The sequence below is a fragment of the Paroedura picta genome, chromosome 2 (genome assembly GCF_049243985.1).
Source record: "Paroedura picta isolate Pp20150507F chromosome 2, Ppicta_v3.0, whole genome shotgun sequence".
Lineage (NCBI taxonomy): Eukaryota > Metazoa > Chordata > Lepidosauria > Squamata > Gekkonidae > Paroedura > Paroedura picta.
In genome coordinates, this window is record NC_135370.1 from 151869804 (window position 1) to 151889585 (window position 19782).

General features: G+C 41.8%; 1 protein-coding gene across 33 annotated transcripts in view; it reads left to right on the plus strand.

Moving 5' to 3' along the window:
• Nucleotides 1-19782, plus strand: part of NRXN3 (neurexin 3) — a 1515064-nt gene that overhangs the window by 515772 nt on the left and 979510 nt on the right. For 26 of the 33 annotated variants that reach the window (XR_013228547.1, XR_013228548.1, XR_013228549.1 and 23 more), the window contains 2 exons: nucleotides 4592-4795; nucleotides 11907-11933. Coding sequence is in view for 29 of the 33 variants with exons in the window: in XM_077323384.1 (XP_077179499.1) it covers nucleotides 4592-4795; nucleotides 11907-11933 (231 nt within the window). In the remaining 4 variants the exon portion in view is untranslated. The remainder of the gene's footprint in view (nucleotides 1-4591; nucleotides 4796-11906; nucleotides 11934-19782) is intronic. The other 7 variants (XM_077323381.1, XM_077323367.1, XM_077323369.1 and 4 more) reach the window with 1 other exon arrangement.

Genomic DNA, 19782 nt, shown 5'->3' on the forward strand with positions numbered 1-19782 from the left:
CCCTACCTGGAGATTGGTAGCCATAGAGACTCTGGGAGGAAGACTGCTGGGAGTGTATTTCCTGGGCAGTCCTTGAGTCTGTTAAATCTAACAGGCCATTTTCAAACTGCCCTTGTATTCCATTTTACTTGCTGGTTGCTAATGGTTTTTTTTAATGTAATTTCCTGTTTGAGTAACTGGCAGGTAGCAGAATTTATCTGTTCATGTCAACTCACCTGTGTCAGGCTAGCAAAGCATGGCTGAGCCACTTTCTTCCATTTTCTGCCTCTTCCCTGGGCTACTGAATGGCTGAGGTGTGCTGTTTGAAAACACCCATATGGCTTCCTACAGTGCCACCCCCACCTCTTTTCTTTGTACCAGCTTAGTGGAATGGTTAAGAGCAGCGGACTCTAATACGGTAAGCCGGGTTTGATTCCCCACTTCTCCACATGCAGCCAGCTGGATGACCCTGGGCAAGTCATAGTCCTGTCAGAGCTCACTGTCCCACATAACTCGTGTCTCTGATGTAGGGAGAGGAAGGGAAGGCGATTGTAAGCCATTTTGAGACTCCTTAGGGCAGAGACTGCTTCTTTCACAGACTTGTTTTAAACATCTAAGTTGAGTGCTAAAGCAATAAATCAGTATGGCTCTTTAGTTCTGTGAAGGGACCATTGAATAAATGGAGTCAAGATATCTCGATGGTGCTGCTATAGCACCGAAGAACAATATTGGTTTAGTGCTATAGTCCTCAACTTTGATACATTTGAGCAGGTAGCCATGTTGGTCTGAAGCAGCAGAACAATTGTTGAGTCTAGTAGCACCTTTAAGTGCACACAAATACACACAAATCAAAATTCCTGTTTTTTTTTTCCTTCCTATTTATCTCTGGAATCTGTTAACCATTTTCATTATGCTGCATGTTAATTTACTCCCAGACTTTGCCTATAAGTATGAACTGCTTACTTCCATTCCATGACATTGTATCTGAGGAAGTGTGTGTGCACATGAAAGCTCATGCCTTCAATAAAACCTTGTTGGTCTTAAAGGTGCTGCTGGACACAAAATGTGTCCTATTGCTCAACTTGGAACGTTGTTTTCAAAAATCTCTGAGAAAGATTACATGGCAAAAAGGGCAGGAAATAAGTGGCACAGTTTGAAATGACCACAGCGCTATAGAAACAGCTCATCTCAGTATCACTTTACTCAAATTAGGGCCAACAATGAATAACATCTGGTTTAGAACAGTAATGTGCAAAAATTCTATAGTCTTACTGGAAATTGTGGTCTTATTTTACCCAAGATTGTGTAACCTTGTGTAACCTTGCCTGCTGCTCCTCCCCATGGCTCCATGGCTGCTGTGTATCTTTGTTTGTTTGTTTGTTTGTTTGTTTGTTATGTGCGAAGTCGTGTCCGACCCATCGCGACCCCATGGACAATGATCCTCCAGGCCTTCCTGTCCTCTACCATTCCCCGGAGTCCATTTAAGTTTGCACCTACTGCTTCAGTGACTCCATCCAGCCACCTCATTCTCTGTTGTCCCCTTCTTCTTTTGCCCTCGATCTCTCCCAGCATTAGGCTCTTCTCCAGGGAGTCCTTCCTTCTCATGAGGTGGCCAAAATATTTGAGTTTCATCTTCAGGATCTGGCCTTCTAAAGAGCAGTCAGGGCTGATCTCCTCTAGGACTGACTGGTTTGTTCGCCTTGCAGTCCAAGGGACTCGCAAGAGTCTTCTCCAGCACCAGAGTTCAAAAGCCTCAATTCTTTGACGCTCGGCCTTCCTTATGGTCCAACTTTCGCAGCCATACATTGCAACTGGGAAGACCATAGCCTTGACTAAACGCACTTTTGTTGGCAGGGTGATGTCTCTGCTTTTTAGGATGCTGTCTAGATTTGCCATAGCTTTCCTCCCCAGGAGCAAGCGTCTTTTAATTTCTTTGCTGCAGTCCCCATCTGCAGTGATCTTGGAGCCCAGGAAAATAAAATCTGTCACTATCTCCATTTCTTCCCCTTCTATTTGCCAGGAATTGAGAGGGCCGGATGCCATGATCTTTGTTTTCTTGATATTGAGTTTCAAGCCAACTTTGGCACTCTCCTCCTTCACCCGCATCAACAGGCTCTTTAGTTCCTCTTCACTTTCTGCCATTAGAGTGGTATCATCTGCATATCTGAGGTTGTTGATATTTCTCCCTGCAATCTTGATCCCAATTTGTGACTCCTCTAATCCCGCATTTCTCATGATGTGCTCTGCATACAAGTTAAATAGGCAAGGCGACAGTATACAGCCTTGCCGAACTCCTTTCTCAATTTTGAACCAGTCAGTGATTCCATGTTCAGTTCTCACTGTTGCTTCTTGACCTGCATATAAATTTCTCAAGAGACAAATAAGATGCTCTGGTATTCCCATCTCTTTAAGAACTTGCCACAATTTGTTGTGCTCCATACAATCAAAGGCTTTAGCATAGTCAATGAAGCAGAAGTAGACGTTCTTCTGGTACTCCCTAGCTTTCTCCATGATCCAGCATATGTTGGCAATTTGATCTCTAGTTCCTCTGCCTCTTCGAAATCCTGCCTGTACTTCTGGAAGTTCTCGGTCCACATATTGCTGGATCCTAGCTTGTAGGATTTTGAGCATAACTTTGCTAGCATGAGAAATTAGTGCGATGGTGCGGTAGTTTGAACATTCTTTGGCATTGCCCTTCTTTGGGATTGGAATGTAAACTGACCTTTTCCAATCCTGTGGCCATTGTTGAGTTTTCCAAATTTGCTGGCATATTGAGTGTAGCACTTTTACTGCATCGTCCTTTAAGATTTTGAATAGTTCAACTGGAATGCTGTCACTACCACTAGCTTTATTGTTGCTCAGACTTCCTAAGGCCCATTATATATATATATATGTAGATGGCTACAGAGGACAACAACATTTTAAAATGATGCAAAACCAGTAAATTGCTGTGTATCTTAAATGTGGCAATTTACTGGTTTTGCATCATTTTAAAATGTTGTTGTCCTCTGTAGCCATCTCTGGGACATTCCAAATGACTGACACCCAAAACCTGTTTTGTGTGTCTTCAAGAAAAAGCTTTTCATTCTCTTTCAACTAAGTCACACAGGTTCAACCTCTAATTCAATTGATATATACCTAGAATCCTCATTCTCTGTCTGTCTGTCTGTCTGTCTGTCTATCATGTCTCATTTTAAGCATCATCCTGTAAATACTTCAGTGTTGGTGCCATTTCTTGATGCCATTTCTAAGTAATGTTTCCTAAGACTGTGTATTCTTAAGAATGTGTATGTTAGCAGCATTAGGAATTCACTTTCCCCTACTTGAAATTAATTAGAGTCATACAGTGCAATCCTAAATCAGTAGTTTAAGAAAGATATAACTGGTTAGGGTTGAGCTGTTAATCATTTTATGTATTTTATACTAGTCTGAAAGCCCGTTGCATCCAGGAATGCAATGGGTGCTAGCAGGCCGGACACCCAGATGTGTGCTGGACAGTGCTCCACCTATTGGGGGTTTTCATAAATATTAGAGCCACCAATGGTTAGGATTTATTTTATGTGTTTGTTTTCGTCATTATAGGTTTTTGTTTCAGTGAAAAACATGTTTCCTAAGTGGTAAATTATGGTCTGGTTGCACAATGCAGGACATGCATATTCCTTCTTGAAGGCTAGCAGTACAGTTTTGGCTCTCACTGAGGGCATCTATTTGTTTTAAAGTTACAGGTACTGCTTCTGTTATTTTGGAGGTTTTAACCTCCCAGATATGTGTGTGTATAAAGATTTCAGATGTTTCTTCAAGACTGGGACTTTTGCAGGTTTGTGGAAACAGCCATATGTCTGTGTTCATGTCTCCAGTATCTGGATTTAAGTATCCACAGACTTAGACATGTTGAGAATGAACCTGGCAGCCATAATGATGACAAAGAAATTCCTGGGGGTGCCATCAGTCAAGGTTCACATTTTCATCAAAAACTGACAGTAACTGCACAGTCGCTCTTACTTGGTTAGATTTATTTCATTCAGCTTGGAGTTGACATGACCTCTCCAGTTTTGCCCCATGTTTTTCAAGTTGCAGACTTGAAGGGAAGAAGTTGGTGTGAGAGAGGATTTGAAGAATTTTTCCTTACCAGCAGTTATGTTCCCTCTGCTTTTAGAGGCCACATTTCCTTTCCTATTGAATCCATCAGTTTGTAGAGGAAGAGCATCAGTATGTTTACACAAATAAAATGAATTCAGTAAAGGATCTTGCTTTTGCTTCATAAAGGTATATAGACTTTGAGACCTCTGGAGGAAGTTGTCGCCTTTTTCTTTCATACTTCTCGTATTAAAGATATCATCACATGTCTGCTGCTGGCTGTCCATAGAGATTAGCTCTGTAATATTGTCTGAGGCACAGGTGAGCATACCTGTCCAACTTCAGTTCACCCTCAGTGCTGTTCTCTACCTAACATGCAGGAGTCTGCATGCCCAAAATCCTTTGCCTTTTACAGAAGGTTAACAGAATGCTATTTACTATTAAAGTGTGGTTGGATCGTTAAAGGTCTGAAGTGTAGGTTTGCTCCTAGTGAAATGTATAATTGTGTTTCTTTTTAATCTTTTCCTTTGTTCAGAGGCTTCCATCCTGAGCTACGATGGCAGCATGTACATGAAGATCATTATGCCTATGGTCATGCACACAGAGGCAGAGGATGTGTCCTTCCGCTTCATGTCCCAGCGAGCTTATGGACTGCTAATGGCCACCACATCACGTGATTCAGCCGATACCTTGCGCCTGGAGCTAGATGGGGGCCGTGTCAAACTCATGGTCAATCTAGGTATCGTATAATGACATATCCCTCGGCTTTTAGTTTGAGCTTGTTTTTGTTTTCTTGTCCGCCTCCCCTTCCTCCCCATGAATTGAATTATAAGTAGCCGTTGATGTATTTTTGTAACAGTATTAACCATGGAGAATCAATCTCTCCAGCCATCGTTGCATGGAGATTTTATGTTAATTCCTGGTGATGGATAATGGTGGTTTTTAAAAGTCTGTTTATATTTTTTTTAAGTTTCCTTTCCTGTTTTGGAATTGGTTAGCTTTGTGTAAGACATGCTACTCGGTCCATCTTTTGATCAGTCACAGCCTCATTGATCCAGCCTCTCTGCCACTATTCAAAACAGTCAAGGGAGGGTCTGTAGCTGTCACTTTGGGAAAGAGTGGTGTCCTACATTTCAGACATTCCCAGTTATCTCTTGATTACAGAAGTAGTGTGGGGATCAGTCTGCTGCTTAATGTGGCCTAATAATTGACATAAAGGGACATTTTGAGGACCCACACCGGGAAACGGCACACAGCATTTTCAATAATATGATAAGCAGATGGAAATACATATACCTAATAACATGGAAGCAAATAGGCAAAGTAATTCCCCCCCCCCCTCTTAAGCAGAGTATGCTTCTGAATTAATCCAGATCTAGAGACCTTCTGGGTTTTGCTTTTCAGAGAAAGGGAAGGGTGCAAACTCTGATTGCCTCTCAATTACATGCTTGAATCTGTCCGCACTGGAACAGTATAGACTGCCTTTTTATGTCCAGCCGAAAGTACACCCAGTATTGTGCTGCACTAGGCTCTGAGGCCCCCTGAAGGATATGTTGAGTACTTGGAGCATCCGTCTTTTACCACGGAGTGGGAACGTTCTTGGTTCCTTCAGTGCTCTGGGGTATCTTAGAGAGACTTTGGCATGCATGCCCATTTTTCTCTTTTCTGATACCACAATATAATAAATGATGTTTGTACCCTTTCCTCAGTCCCACCACTGAAGATATTTCAGATCATTTGTTCTCTGGATAACAAATGGCTTCTTTCTCTGCTATTGGCAAAAGGTAACAGTGATCAAGAAAGAAAGGAAATGATGAAGAGTCTGACACAGGCTATTGTTCTGTCACTAATGTAATCTACACTCTTACCTTGTTTCACCATATTCCCCAACAGAAAAATAAGAAATGGACCAAAGATCATTCCGGGGTCTTCATATGAAAAACCCTGCTAAAAACCCCGATGTTGCCATGATTGTTGCCAAGATCACCTTTTGTTAAGGGCTTGTGGCTTGGCAGTTGTGCTGTCACATGAGGTCATTCCTGATTATGGAAAATCCAGGCTCATAAAGTTCTGAGGCACCATTGCCTGGACTAAGAGGAAGCTGAAGAGTCTCTAGAGAGATAGAGAGATCTAACAATAAATCATCCTTTCTCAACTTTCTTACCATTGAGAAACTCCTGAAACATTCTTTAGGGTTCAAGAAACCCCAGAAATGACACTAATGTGCAGAATATGGTTGGGACACATAGCTGTGTACACGCCCACACGGAGCCCCTCCCCTTCCAACTCCCTCCAGGCCCATCATTGGCCATTTGAGGGAGGGGGGTTCGACATGACCATATTTGATCATGTCACTGGATAAATGTCTTACAAATTTAAACAAATCTTTTAAAATATTAACTCCCACTCATTTGGGAAACCCTTCCAGGGTTCTCAAGAAACCCTGGGTCTCATGAAATCCTGGTTGAGAAATAATATAAATACATAAAATGAAACACAGTAATCTCAATATTTTTGACCAGTTGATGAGCATCTATCCAGCTCAGACTATACTTGAATGTGTTTGTGGAATAGCCTTATTTTCATCTTCGGTAAGAGTGGCTTCAGATATAATGAAAATGAGGGTACCACTGGACATGGACATGTTTTTGTAGGGAAACAGCTTGTGGCTGCTATCCTAAGAACTAGGTTTGCCAACCTCCTGGTATGGCTTGGAGATCTTCTGGAAATACAACTGATCTACAGACTATAGGATTCACTTTCTGCAGAAAAATGACTTCTTTGGAGATTGGACTCTATGCCGTTATACCCTCCTCCATCTCCCCCAAAAAAATCTCTAGGAATTTTCCAATCCATAGTAGGCAATCCTAACTATTTACTGAAACTAAGCCCATTCTACATAGACTGCTTAGGATTACTCTCTTTGTGCTTCTCCACAGGAGGAAATGCCAAATTCTACTTCAGTTATGATTGGGGTGGGGAATGCAGAGTGAGAAAGAGTAAGGACATCTAACATCGCTCTGACAGGACAATTCTGAACAGTTACACTCTTTGCAGTCTATGGAGTAAATGGTGGATGTCTGCTTAGGATGGCATTGGTTAGTTTCTGCTTTTATTCCCAGAATCCAAGAAAAGCTGCCTTTCTTCTTGCTAGACAAAAATAAATATATTGTTCCAGAATTTGATAATGGCTCACCAGGACCCACAACATCATTTAACTAGTTCTTCAGTATAAGGACAAGCCACCCCTTTTTAAAAGTGAAGGCTTGGTTTCCCTTTCAAGGCCTCAGATTCCCACCCTCCAGGTGGCTTCAAGACTCAGCTTAAAAATAAACTAAATTTATTAGCTTAAAGCATGTTGCACAGCATAAATCACCCAGGTACAGGCAAAAGACATAGAAACAAATAAAGCTCACTGCTACTATCTAAAAATCTGCCAATCGAATACTTAGAACTTACTATCTTCAAACATCCTAAGATGGCATCCTTCAGTCATCCATCTTGCCCTTCTTACAAAATAGGATGTCTCCACAGTCCACAGGTGCACTACGACGGAAGCCAGGGTGGAAGAACAAAATGAAGCATCTATGTACGTTAGAAGCCGTCTTTTCTAACAGACAATGCCTCACTCAGCAGCCAGTTGAAACCAGACAGTTCATTTGCGTTCCAACTGCAAACAGGGAGGGCAGAACCATCTTTCAAGGTTGAATCTCTGGGAACGAAAATTGTTCACAGCTGTTAATAATAGCAAAGGGAGCCCTTCTAAATAAGCGAAAAATCCAAGAACCAAGGTTCAACCATCTTATTGAAACCTGGGATTTGGGTCATCTAGGTCCTTATATTAAGTATCTCATTTAAACAATAAGAGTTCTATGGTCATTTTTATTTGTCCTTAACTAGAATGTTGAGTATGGCATTTGTGTTACAAACTTACTCCATGATGGGTCCTAATAGAGGGTCAGTCCAGGAACAAACCCTAGCAAAGCCAAACCTACAGATCTTTGATGGCCCTGTCAGCAGTAACAGCAGCATCACTCCAACTTAACTCCAGAAATGATGCTTCAGTCTTGCAGGGCCCTGAAGGTGACAGTCAGGACAGCTCTGTGATGCAGCAGTATCTGATCTGTAAGGAAAACGTTCGAGATAGCATTTGATGGCTAAAGCTTCCCACAAAAGCCAACATTGTCATCACATTGAAGGCCACAGGTGGATTCCGAGAATTTATATTTAGTTAACTTTACCACCTCAACTAACTCAAACCTGAAATATCATTTGAGAGTAGAATTCTTCAGACCAACATGATATATTGGATGTGGAGAACTTGTAGGGTCAGGAAGATCCAGGATCTAAACGTTTATCACCATTTTTTAAATCCATTTTTTTGTTAAAAATCCAAATTACAAACCTACAAATAATAATGAGAGATTGGAGATTAGGATGTCATACAGGTGGAATCCAAATCAGGTGGTACACCAGGAATATGTTTTGGCAAAGACTGTTTTGAATGGTATTCAAGATTCCTGTGCTCGCTTTTCATTTCCTGTTTCATTCCATTCCATTTTTTTCAAGCCCTGTTTATTATGTTATTTTCTGTGATCTTCTGACGCTGTGTATCCAAGTTGTAAAAGCTTCCTTACACCCCATCAGTCATGGTATATCAAAAGATGGTATTCAACCCTTCAAAGGCCTGAAGCCTGCGGCCCGCACAGCAAACAGCCCTTCGAACACAGTGTACAGAGCAGCCTGCAGGGGCTGGCATATCCCTCTCACCTGCACAACACCCTTAAAAAAAAAACCCAAAATTCAGGAATACATGAAGACTGGATGGAGATTGCAGTGTGGGTGGGCGGGTGAAGGAGAGCTTCTTATGTGAATGCTGCTTCTTTGTTTCAGATCTTCCCCCATTGGGAAACTGGGGCAGCATATTTGCTGTCTTAATAACACATTTCATGACACATTGGAGCCTTGTTTTGTAAAGAGTAGAAGCCCGAATGTGACAGATCTTGTATCTCTGTTGAGAAAGGAAGGGAAGGAGGGAGAGAGACAAAGAGAGTTCAGTGAGTCATTGCTTCACACATGCCTCAGAATTAACCCTGCTGCTTAAAGCATGTGTTGAGAATGAGAGAAATAGCCTGCCATATAGGCACAGCCACTTTAATACCCACCATGGAGAACATGGTACCTTTGGAAAGTAGACTCCATGGCATCACATCCATGCTGAACTCCCTCCCCAAAACTCTTGTCACCTAAATCTCGAGGAGTTTCCCAACCCAGAGCTGGCACCCCTATTCCCAACCCTTTTATTGGTAGGATGGCACAGCATGACAGCTACTGGTGGATTCTTTAATATCACCAAGTTTCTTGTTCTTTCCAACCATATTTGCCTTCTAGATGAACCAGAATGAAGCTTTGACTCAGGCTTCATCAAGGAAGTGTGCTCAGTCAGCTACATTTCCCAAGTACAGGCTATTCTAGAGCTCCAGTGTCTGGGGAAATATCAATGAGATGACATTTTGGATTTTCCAGCCATTTGTTTCTCTATCAGGAACATTTGTGTCATCTGTTGAAGGCTTACAGACCAATTCTCTTCATTTCCCATTAAGAAAAGCTGACTTTTTATGGGCCTACTCATAATCCAGTATTATTGTTACAAATGCTTTCCCCTCCTAGTTTCTGTATCCAAATTTCATAATCTGTAAACATATGATTCCCCCCCCCAGTCATTTAAATTAGAAACATACTTGGTAAGTATGTTAAAAAAATGTATCATTTCAGTCAGTTGCATAAACCTGGAAAAACATTAGAGTGCAGAGTGCATTTTATGATGAGAATCAGTGGAAGTTGAAATAAAGAGGGAACTGCAAATCCCAAGGACCAGGAGAAAATAAATAATAAGAATGTGCACCCAGAACATCTGAAGAGGATACTTAAAAATTATGACCCTTAAAGTAGGTCCTCAGATGGATTTGATCTGCTATTGACTTTGCAAATACAATTTGTTTTAAATGAAATTTTATTTCTCTCACTCTCTCTGTCTCTGTCTCTCTCGCACGCACACATTCTTTCTTTCCTACTGTCTCCTCTTTCCCATTTCCAGCTTTGGGAAGGTTTAAAAAACGTTTTCCTTTTATCTCTTTCCAGTAACCCACCTTACTAACACACACCTGTTGAAGGGATATAGCCACCCCTGTACGGTGATTGTACCAAATGCTCAAGGACTGTTTGCTCCCACTTTTCTGTTGCGGTTGACGACACATGACAAACCTAATCGCACGAAACCAAACCCATATTTTCTTAAGAGAAGATCTGCTGGACAACAGACTCTCTTTTATGGCTTCACTACTCCCGATTGGTTTATTCCTGTTCACTCAGATTCCTTGTCTTGTCCTTCCCCCGCCCCTTTTGAAGTTTAAGACCTTTCTTTTGGGTAAGCACAGCGTAGTTAAGCACCAACTGTCCCATTTCATGCTTTCTAGAAAGAGAGTCTACCTTCCACTATCCAAAGTTTTGGCTACTCAGCAGTAGATGTCTTTATGGTGCTCAGTTCAGATTGCTAGTGCTGCAAGGTGCTGGCTGTAGGCCTGGGCCTTCCCAAGAGAAGAACAGTCTAGTCAAATCAGCCATGCAGTGCCCTGAGGTGTTGCTCAAGCGTACCTTGTGCTACGTGGACAAGGATTGTGTTCAGAACCAGAGAACTGAAGGAGGCAGATTGCTTCTTATTAAGCTATGACTGATCACCTGCCAAGCTGCTGTATAAACGGCAAGTGCTCACAAGCACTCCCAGCTGAAATTCTGACTGTAATGTTTTGTTTCAGAATTATAATAAGCAAACAGATTTTTCTCTCTCTCTCTCTCCCCCCCCCATTGTATTTTCACTTGTTTTGTTCATCCTTCTGCCCTACTGTTCAGAACCTCTGAGTGAAGCTTGTGGGGTTGTCAAAAGTAACCAGGCCTGCCACTGCCCTGCATTGCCTAGTTCATCTTCTTCCCGAATGTTATCAGTGTCTTAGTCAGTCTTAACATTCAGGCAGCAAGGTGAAACAGGGCTCAGAGGAGATGGATGGCTGGCTGCCTTTGCATCAACTCTCCCAACCAATCAAAAATGCCCCGAACCCTCCAAAAATGCACTGAAATCTGGGCTGGGCGTTTGTGCGGTTAGCTGTTTGCAAGTGGCCATTTTATGATAGGGGACAAGTAGGCAGTATGTTAACCCTTTCCTCTTCTTTGAGGAACAGTGACAGCACAGATTTTTGGAAAGTATTTTGGGCTATTGCACAGGGAATGGCTTGTTCTTGGGAGAGGTGGAAAGGGTATTAATGTTTCACCAGCAAATATTGCCAAGCCAGGTATACTATATTGGTTTGGTGGTGCATTTATGCAATAACACAAAACATAATAAAGAAGCATTGCTACATTGTCTTTGAACAAGAGAGGGTTTTTTTTTAAGTGTCACTAGGCCAAATATCTGCTCTTTGAAGAAGAATATCTGTGCCTTACTGACACGATAGCTAAGAAGCAGTTTGTGATTAGAATCACTAGATAATCTTCAGTGCATCATTCTCTGTATTGTCTCATTTGCAGAATATACTACTTTCACATACATGGACATGCACATAAAAACACACCTGCACAGTTGTGAAATAGACATATAGATCTGATATTTTTTCTGTACATATTGCAGATATACAGCCACTCTTGTATTTGTACATAATGTATATATAAAGATATAAAATGGCCACATCTCTTTGCGTGTGTCTGTCCCCGGAAGGGTGGACTGATTGTTTTTGGATGTCTGCAGCTGTTACCTTGAAGGATGCAATTTCATCTTTCATTTATTTTTCCCCATCTAGACTGTATCAGGATAAACTGTAACTCCAGTAAGTTTCCCCTCAAGTTTCATTTTGTTCTCTTTATAGTTTTTAAAAAGAAATTAACATTATTTCCTTTGCTGTTTTATGAAGTGTTTCTTCTTTTTTACCTTGTTTATTTGGGAGGGCGGAATGGTGAATTGGGAGTTGGAACTTGGGTAGATTTCAAAATTGGGGGGGGGATTTGTGGTGGCTGTATGTGAATGCAATGTGTGTGCATGTGTGTGATTTTTCCAGGGGCAAATAAAAAATGTATCTCTGGGCCTTAGAAACAAACTGAAAATGTATCTTAGTAGCTTTCTACTATCTTGGAGCAAAATATCTCTAGAAGCAGTTTTGATGCTGTATAATAATTACAGATACTATATGCAGTTCTCCACTACAGCGGCATTGTTTTATTTAAAATTTAGTTTGGGCCACAGCAGTGACTGCTTTGTCTGATATTTCTTCAGTATCTATTTCTTTTGGATTAGACTTCCCAGTACAAATGCAAAACAGGCTCTTTCTAAGGATTAGTGTCAAGTAAAGGGGATGGGTGGGTTAACCTTTGTTTCCCCACATATTAATCAAAGGGTGTCATTAACCATTTAAGCAGCAAAAAGACCATCACCCATCCTTTGCCAGCACTTACCTTTAAAGAGCTCAAGCCAGCAATGAGGGCTAATTTCAGTTAGCCAAATAATATCAGGATTTTCCCCACTTCTGGGAACAAAAGATATCCACTCCATCAAATGTTTTGCTCTCAGTTTCCTCATGAGTATCAGCACTTCATTAGATCGTTTAGCTTTCATGAATTTTTAATTGTTTGAACTTTTACATATTTAGTATTTAAATACATTTTTTTCAAGAGTTGAGCCTCATTTTAATTTAAAATGTTAAAAAATAGCTTGGACTTCCCTTTTTTTGAAAAGCTGTTCTCATAGGATTTAGCTCTTTTGAACATACGGTTTTCTCAAAGAAATGGCCTAGTCTGCTTCTCTGTGGCCTATTCTGCACTCGCGGTTCCACACTGGGCTGCCACTGGGTGTTTGTGGTGGGGCAGTTTGCCCCACCACTTCCTGTGTCCCCATGGGGGGCCATTTTTGTGGCACACACCATCCTCCCCAGATTTCTGCTTCCACACGAGGCAGCTGGAGCGGCAAGTTTCCTCTGTGTGTGTGTGTGTGGGGGGGGGGGCTTTTTTCCTGTTTAGCAATACAGTAGCAATACCACATTCCTAAACAACAAAAAAAGCCCCAGGCAGCTCAGCAGCACTGTGCAGTTGGCTCACAACAGGGGGGGAGCTGGGCCTAGAAGGCCCTGTTCTTCCCTGCCATGCAGATCTGCTCCGGCATAGGCCTCATTGGCACCCGGGACAGAAAAGAGAATGAGGAAATATCCGTGCTCCCTTGCCGCGGGACAATGGAGGGCCTGAATCAGGCTAGGCCTGGACTGGTGCCGATGTCATGTGGAAGCGGGGATTAGCCCCGCAACCAGACTAGTGCTGGCCTAGGCCTAATTCCCCATGCGGAAAAGGTCAATCTCCATTTTTAAACAGAAACTGGAAGTGGAGCCTTAAGCAGAGAGACACCCTTTTATGTCATTGCAATCAAAAGATTTAGAAAGATGTAAGTGTGCTTAGGACTTCACTGCCAGTTAGAGAAGGGAGGAAAAGTAACATTTTGCTAAGTGTGAAGGCAATCAGTGATGGTGAATGGATAATTCATACAAGATTTTTTGTTTGTTTGTGTGAAACTTCCAGGAAGGCTAACAGCCAAACCACATACAATGTTGGAATTCATTGGCAGTCCTGACATGTAATTTTGCCCTCAAATACAGCCATGATAGGAAAGGAGACATTTCTAGAATTCTAGAATTCCCAAAAGGGAAAAGAGTTGAGGACTGTACAGAAACCTGTCCTCCCCCTGCCCCCAGAGTCAAAACAGCCTCTGCAGGACATTTCAGATCAGGAGGTAAGACAAGGGAAATATTTCTCTCCTCTTCCCCAATGTGTTGCCCTTGATCCTAATTATATATACGAATCTTTGATGACTGGAGTCCAGCATCACATATAGTTTCATTCTAAAAATCTGAGCTGGACTTCTCAGGCACGATCCTTGTATGTTTGCTCCAGTATCACTTTCTCTTACTTAAAAAAGACACAAGTAGGGATGCAGGGAGAAAGAGGCCAAAGATAAAATGTTATATAATATTGAGGTGCTATAATTGGAGTCACCAGGGACCAGCAGGAGACCAGGAACAAGGACTGGAAGAGGGCACAGTCAGCAATGTCATTTCTCTCTAGGAAACTCTATGGCAAATTCCTAGAGTGGACTGATGTCAGTTCTGGGTTTTCTTTTGACATGCCATGCCATTTGACCAGCAGCCTTTTTGGAGGGGAGGTTCATTTTTTCTTCTAATGCCATTTGGTGACCTTGGGACATAGGAGCTGGAGAGTGGGAGCCCAGTTTTGAAGAGCTTTTGTGGTTACAAGGGTATTCTGGCATCACAAAGACTGGTTGTTTTTGACCCTACACTAGAAAAGGCAGAGTCAGACATACTAAGGGAAGGAGACCATATATGGAGAAAATGTGTATAGATTTGGAGGAACTGGTTATATCTTAAAATATCAGATCATGCAGTTGCTTCTGTGTTCCAAACATGGGCTCTTGGTCTGTGTTCTGAAGAGTAAACAGAGATCTCAAAGTGTAGTTGAATGCTGATATTCTCCCATTATGGACAACAAGAGCACCGTCTGAGAACTATGGCGTATACTGACAGGTAAGGCTTCAGTTTTCAGTTTTATTACTGTTTTTTTTTTGGAGGAATAGAGGAAAAAAACGAATCTGAGATTATATGGGTTGGTTCATGTTCCCTGAAATTGCTATTCTTGTTTTCTGCTCTCCCACATGTTTTGCTTCCTTCACTCTTCCCAGTACGAGATGGTAAGACTGAACCAGGCTTGGATGAAATATGCTCCTTAATTAAAAAAAAGAATCAAATGTTAAGTCTATCAAACTGTTTCAGCCATATAGCCTAGAACTGCAGCACTTCATATGATGCCTGGAATTATCCTGGAATTGCAACTGTTCTCCAAATATTTTTATGTATTTAGTGCCTATTGTAAATAACTTTGAAACCACAGTTATACAGCGGCACATAAATTTTAGTAAGCAGGCCCATTTGCACGTGACATTTACATTCAACAATAATTAAACTTTCTTTGTTTGCAGTCACTTTGTAGTAGTTTGCCTTGAAATTAAACAGTCCATACCCTTCATTTGAGCAGAATACTTTTTTTTTGTTGTTTTGGGTTTTTTTATTGCACTGACCCTAATTGTCCATAAGGGTCAAATCATTTTCTATACTTTAAATTATCTTCAGTACTCCCAGGGGTACATTACCATTTCTTTTCTCTCAGGAGTAAGAAGTAGAGAGCCATCAGTAGGCATGAAACAAAATGAGGATTTTATCATGCTAATTAACTGTTACCACAAGAGACACTTAGCATAAGCATAGGCTTGCCTTTAATTGCATATTAAGAACCTGCTAGCATGCTGACATCTCCCTGACTGGTGTGTAGCTGTACCTCCTTCTACGAGGGGAAGCACTTTTTAAAATTAATCATGGTTAGAAGTAGACTCGAAACATACAAATGTATTCTATCTATTTAGATATCTATGCCCCCAAGCACAGGTATTCAAATCAATCAAATATGTTTTTTGTGTTCCTTGCCCCAAAGCAGCTTGCAAAAATTTTTCCCACCTCTTCAGTTTCGCCCTCACAACAACAATAGCCCTGTGAAATACGTCAGGCTGAGAATGTGTGATTGGCCCAAGGCCCTCAAGCCTTGGTCTTCCAGATTTTTCTTAAGCATTTTAACCACTAAACCATGCTGGCTATCTTCAGTGGCATTCAGTGGTATTCACCAATACATCTGCCTTGACTCTCAGCAAGGAATATGGGCCTATAAATAAAGTAACAATAAAATAAATGTCCATTGGACGCTCGACATGATTCTGCACTGTGCATCTTTAATACTTGATGGAATCACACAGAAATCCATTGCCAGTTTCCTGTTGCAGAAGGATGGGAGCCCTTTTTCTACAGTCAAAGCAAATTCCCTGGTAGTTTTGGGAAACAAATAAGCAGTTTGCTGTGATGTACCTTTGGACAGCCACATACGCCCAGTCTCTGCATCTGGAAGAGTAAAGCTAGATACCCAGCCCCTTCCTTTTTAAACTATACAACAGATTGTCCTAATTGTTTGTGGAAGCCCTTTAAAGCTGCGTACATGTGAAGGACCTCCACTGTCACAGAAATAGAAAAAGTCTGCTTGATGGGATGACTGAGGAAGAACAAAAATGTCAGGCATATTAATGAATGTTTTGCTCAGGGTCTCATCCGAATGTCCTTTGAGGATGTTTTATCCTGCTGGGTTGATAACAAGCACTTCTAAGTCTTATCACAGAGGCCTCCTGAGAATTTCAGTTATATGTCAAAGATAATGAAAGGTTCAGAGCTACCCCACAGTAGATATGATTTATTTTCGAGCCTCAGGCTTCCTACGGATGGGTATAATCCCACTTGTGGATGCTGTCATGGGCACCCCCATTTCGGGCCATCACCTTTGTATGCCTGGAGCTCCGTCTTGCCACGATCCAAACAGTTCCTCTGTCTTTCTTGCTTGTCAATGTGAGCTGCACTGACAGAGTAGCCACGCAATCACTTTGATAGTTTTGTTTTCTCTGGAGTGGAAAAAGACATAGGATAGATGCTGGTAGCTGTGACTGTAACAATAAATCTGCAATCTCTTATTCAGCGCACAACATGCATTCTCTAGTACATGTATTTGCCAGTCACGGTTCAAGTCACCCTGGCTATGAATGCATAAGTTGCAGGACTTCCAGTTTTCATCTCAGCAATTGAAGGGGCACTGCACCTCCATGTGTTGACAGCACCATATTAGTTTAGTATTTGACTGTAAGCGCAGCAAATGTACTTTGATTTTGATCCCAAGTTAAAAGAGTCAAACAGTGGAGTACAAATATCACTTGGTGCAAAATAGCACTTGGTGCAAATGCCTAACTTTTGTCATTAGTTATTGTATTTCCCTAATTGCTGGCATTTAGGAGCAAGCATGGCATAGTGGTTAGCATGTCATACTAGAATATGGGAGGCTGAGGTTCACATCCGCTCTCTGCCATGGAAGTTCACTGGATGACCTTGGGCTAGTCACATACTCAGCCTAACCTACCTCATAGGGTTGTTGTGGATATAACATAGAAGAGAGAACAACAATATACGTCACTTTGGGTGCTCATTGGGAAGAATAGTGGTTTGAATGGTGGTTTGAACTAGTTTTTAAAGAATGCTTGATTGCCGCTTTCTTGTTTCTGCTTTTTTGTATTAATCCCATTACTGGGATCTAGATTCCATAATATGGCAGGTCACCACTACCCTGATCTTTTCACCCCTTGCCATCTCTGTCTCCCAGGTTGTGATTAACCAAGATGCTGAGGGGTCAGTGTGGGTGAACCTGCTGGTGGGAAACCTAGCACCCCTCTTTTCCATGCTTACTGTACTCCCACTAGATTTCCTTGTGTGCTCCCCTACCAGGACAAGGCTTACGGGCCTTTTAGCTGAGATTTCAAAGTCCAGTTCTCAATTAAACTGGGGTGAGGGTTCACACATCACTCAACAGACTTTTCAAGTGGCTGACATGTAATCACATCCTTGTGTCACGAGGCCTTAATGGGCAACACAGTCATGTGCTAAAATGCCCGGTCCACAAAGCATAGCTATTACTGCATAATCTTTGTTCATTTCAGTTGTGCTTCCAAGTGGACAGTGTTGGGCCATCTCATCAGTGGTCCTATGAAAAGTAAGATTGAAAGCTTATCTACGAGTCTCTGCAGCTAATAGCCACATTGTACTGAACAATGCTTGTTCAGCAGCGATGGCTGGTTATCTGTGCATACAGACACCTTTTCAGTTTATGTGTGAAAAGAGGGGGGGGGGAAGAGCAGTGGAACTCAGTGGACATCTCGCGACTACTTGTGGCAACTGAGTAACTGAAATTGCCGTTTAATGTTCCTACCAAATAATGAACATGGCCTGCCCTAGGAAGATACAGAGAGGATGTACCTTGAAGAGGGCAGGATTTTACAAAATTGGAAATGGCTTTGGTTGAAGAAAAAATGGAAAAGTAAGACACCAGGCAATAACAAACTTATGGAGGAATCTTGTATTAGGAGACTGGAATCAAGCTTTTGCAGTCATCCACAAACGTATTCCCTTATAATCCTTGCCTTCTGCACAATTATGCAGGATTGTTTGAACTAATTTGATTACCGAGTATCTAGAGACAATGTTTTTTAAATGTCAGCTGGGACCAAGAAGCTTTTCCACTGGTGAAAAGGAAGAGGGCATTTCTTTTTTACCACCCCCCGCCCCCAATCTGTGCTGGGAACCATAACACTTGTGCAGAGAAAAACCATGTAGAACAAGGTACGTAGTAACAATGAGAATTTAATAATATTGCTGGCTGGATCAAAAGCTTATACATTGGACAGAAATAATATGGCACTTTTTCTTTTGTTCACAGTATTGCCTAGGGAAACTACCAGCATTGCTTAAGACAACTGGAGGTTAAGGTTAATGGGAAGACAGTCAACTGGGAACAGTGAGCAAAGGAGGAGGATGAGTGTCATGAATGTAAATTTTTTGTGAGGCTGTTTTAAAATTATATCTGTTATATGAGTCAAAAATAAAATGGACTTCTGACTTGTGCTTCCTCAGTATGGTAAGAGCAGAAAGGCTAGTTGAACAATTTGCTTTGGGGCTGGCTATGCCCTTTCGCCTTGGAGACTTGCTGTAACTTAAGCACAATCGTTCTCTGCTCTTCGGTAAATAATGCCAAACAATGGAGAAGCTGTGACAGCCATTGCATTGATCCAGGCACACCAAGCACCAAGGCAGGAAGGCAGCTTTGGAATATAAAAGAACAAATTATACGTGACAATTACAGTGAGATCCTGGAAGGGGGGTGGGGAGAACAGGCCATTTTAAAAATTTGGCTCTTTCAAGTATGTCTTTTGTGGCTCCATGAGACACATTTTCCTTCTGTCCACTTCTATGCACGTAGGCACACAGGGTGTCTTTCAGTTAGCCTTAATGGTCCTGTATGTTTGTGTCTCTTTTTCAAATCTATTTATCAGGGGTGTCAGTCACTCACATGGGCTCCTCAGCTGTCTAAATCTTTTTATCATTTTATTGATCTGCAAACCCCACAGCCAGAGAGGAGAGAGAGGCAGCTGAAATTGCTCTATAAATAGTTCCGTAATCTGCTTGGATTTTCGCATCCTGCTTTGGCCATGAACACTTTTGTTATTAGCCTTGGATAACTGCATTAGTCTGTAGTGCATCAAGACTGAGCATATGACCATACAACACATTCCCTGTACCCAGTTCAGGTTCTCTGCAGCCACACCACAGCTGCAGGGAATGGCTTCAGAGAGAGAAGACCATAGAATCATAGAGTTGGAAGGGGTCATGCAGGCCATCTATTCCAAACCCCTGCTCAATGCAGGATCAGCCTAAAGCTTCCAGGATAAGTATCTGTCCAGTTGCTGCTTAAAGACTGCCAGTGAGGGAGAGCTCACCACCTCCTTAGTCTGTTGATTTCACTGCTGAACTACTCTGACTGAAAAAAAAAAATTCCGACTATCTAGCTGGTACTATTCTACACATAGTTTAAAGCTGCAACTGCTGGTCCTGTCCTCTGCTGCCAAGAGGAACCCCTGCCTACTCTGCTCCAAGTGACAGCCTTTCAAATACTTAAAGAGAACAATCGTGTCCCCTCTCAACCTCCTTTTCT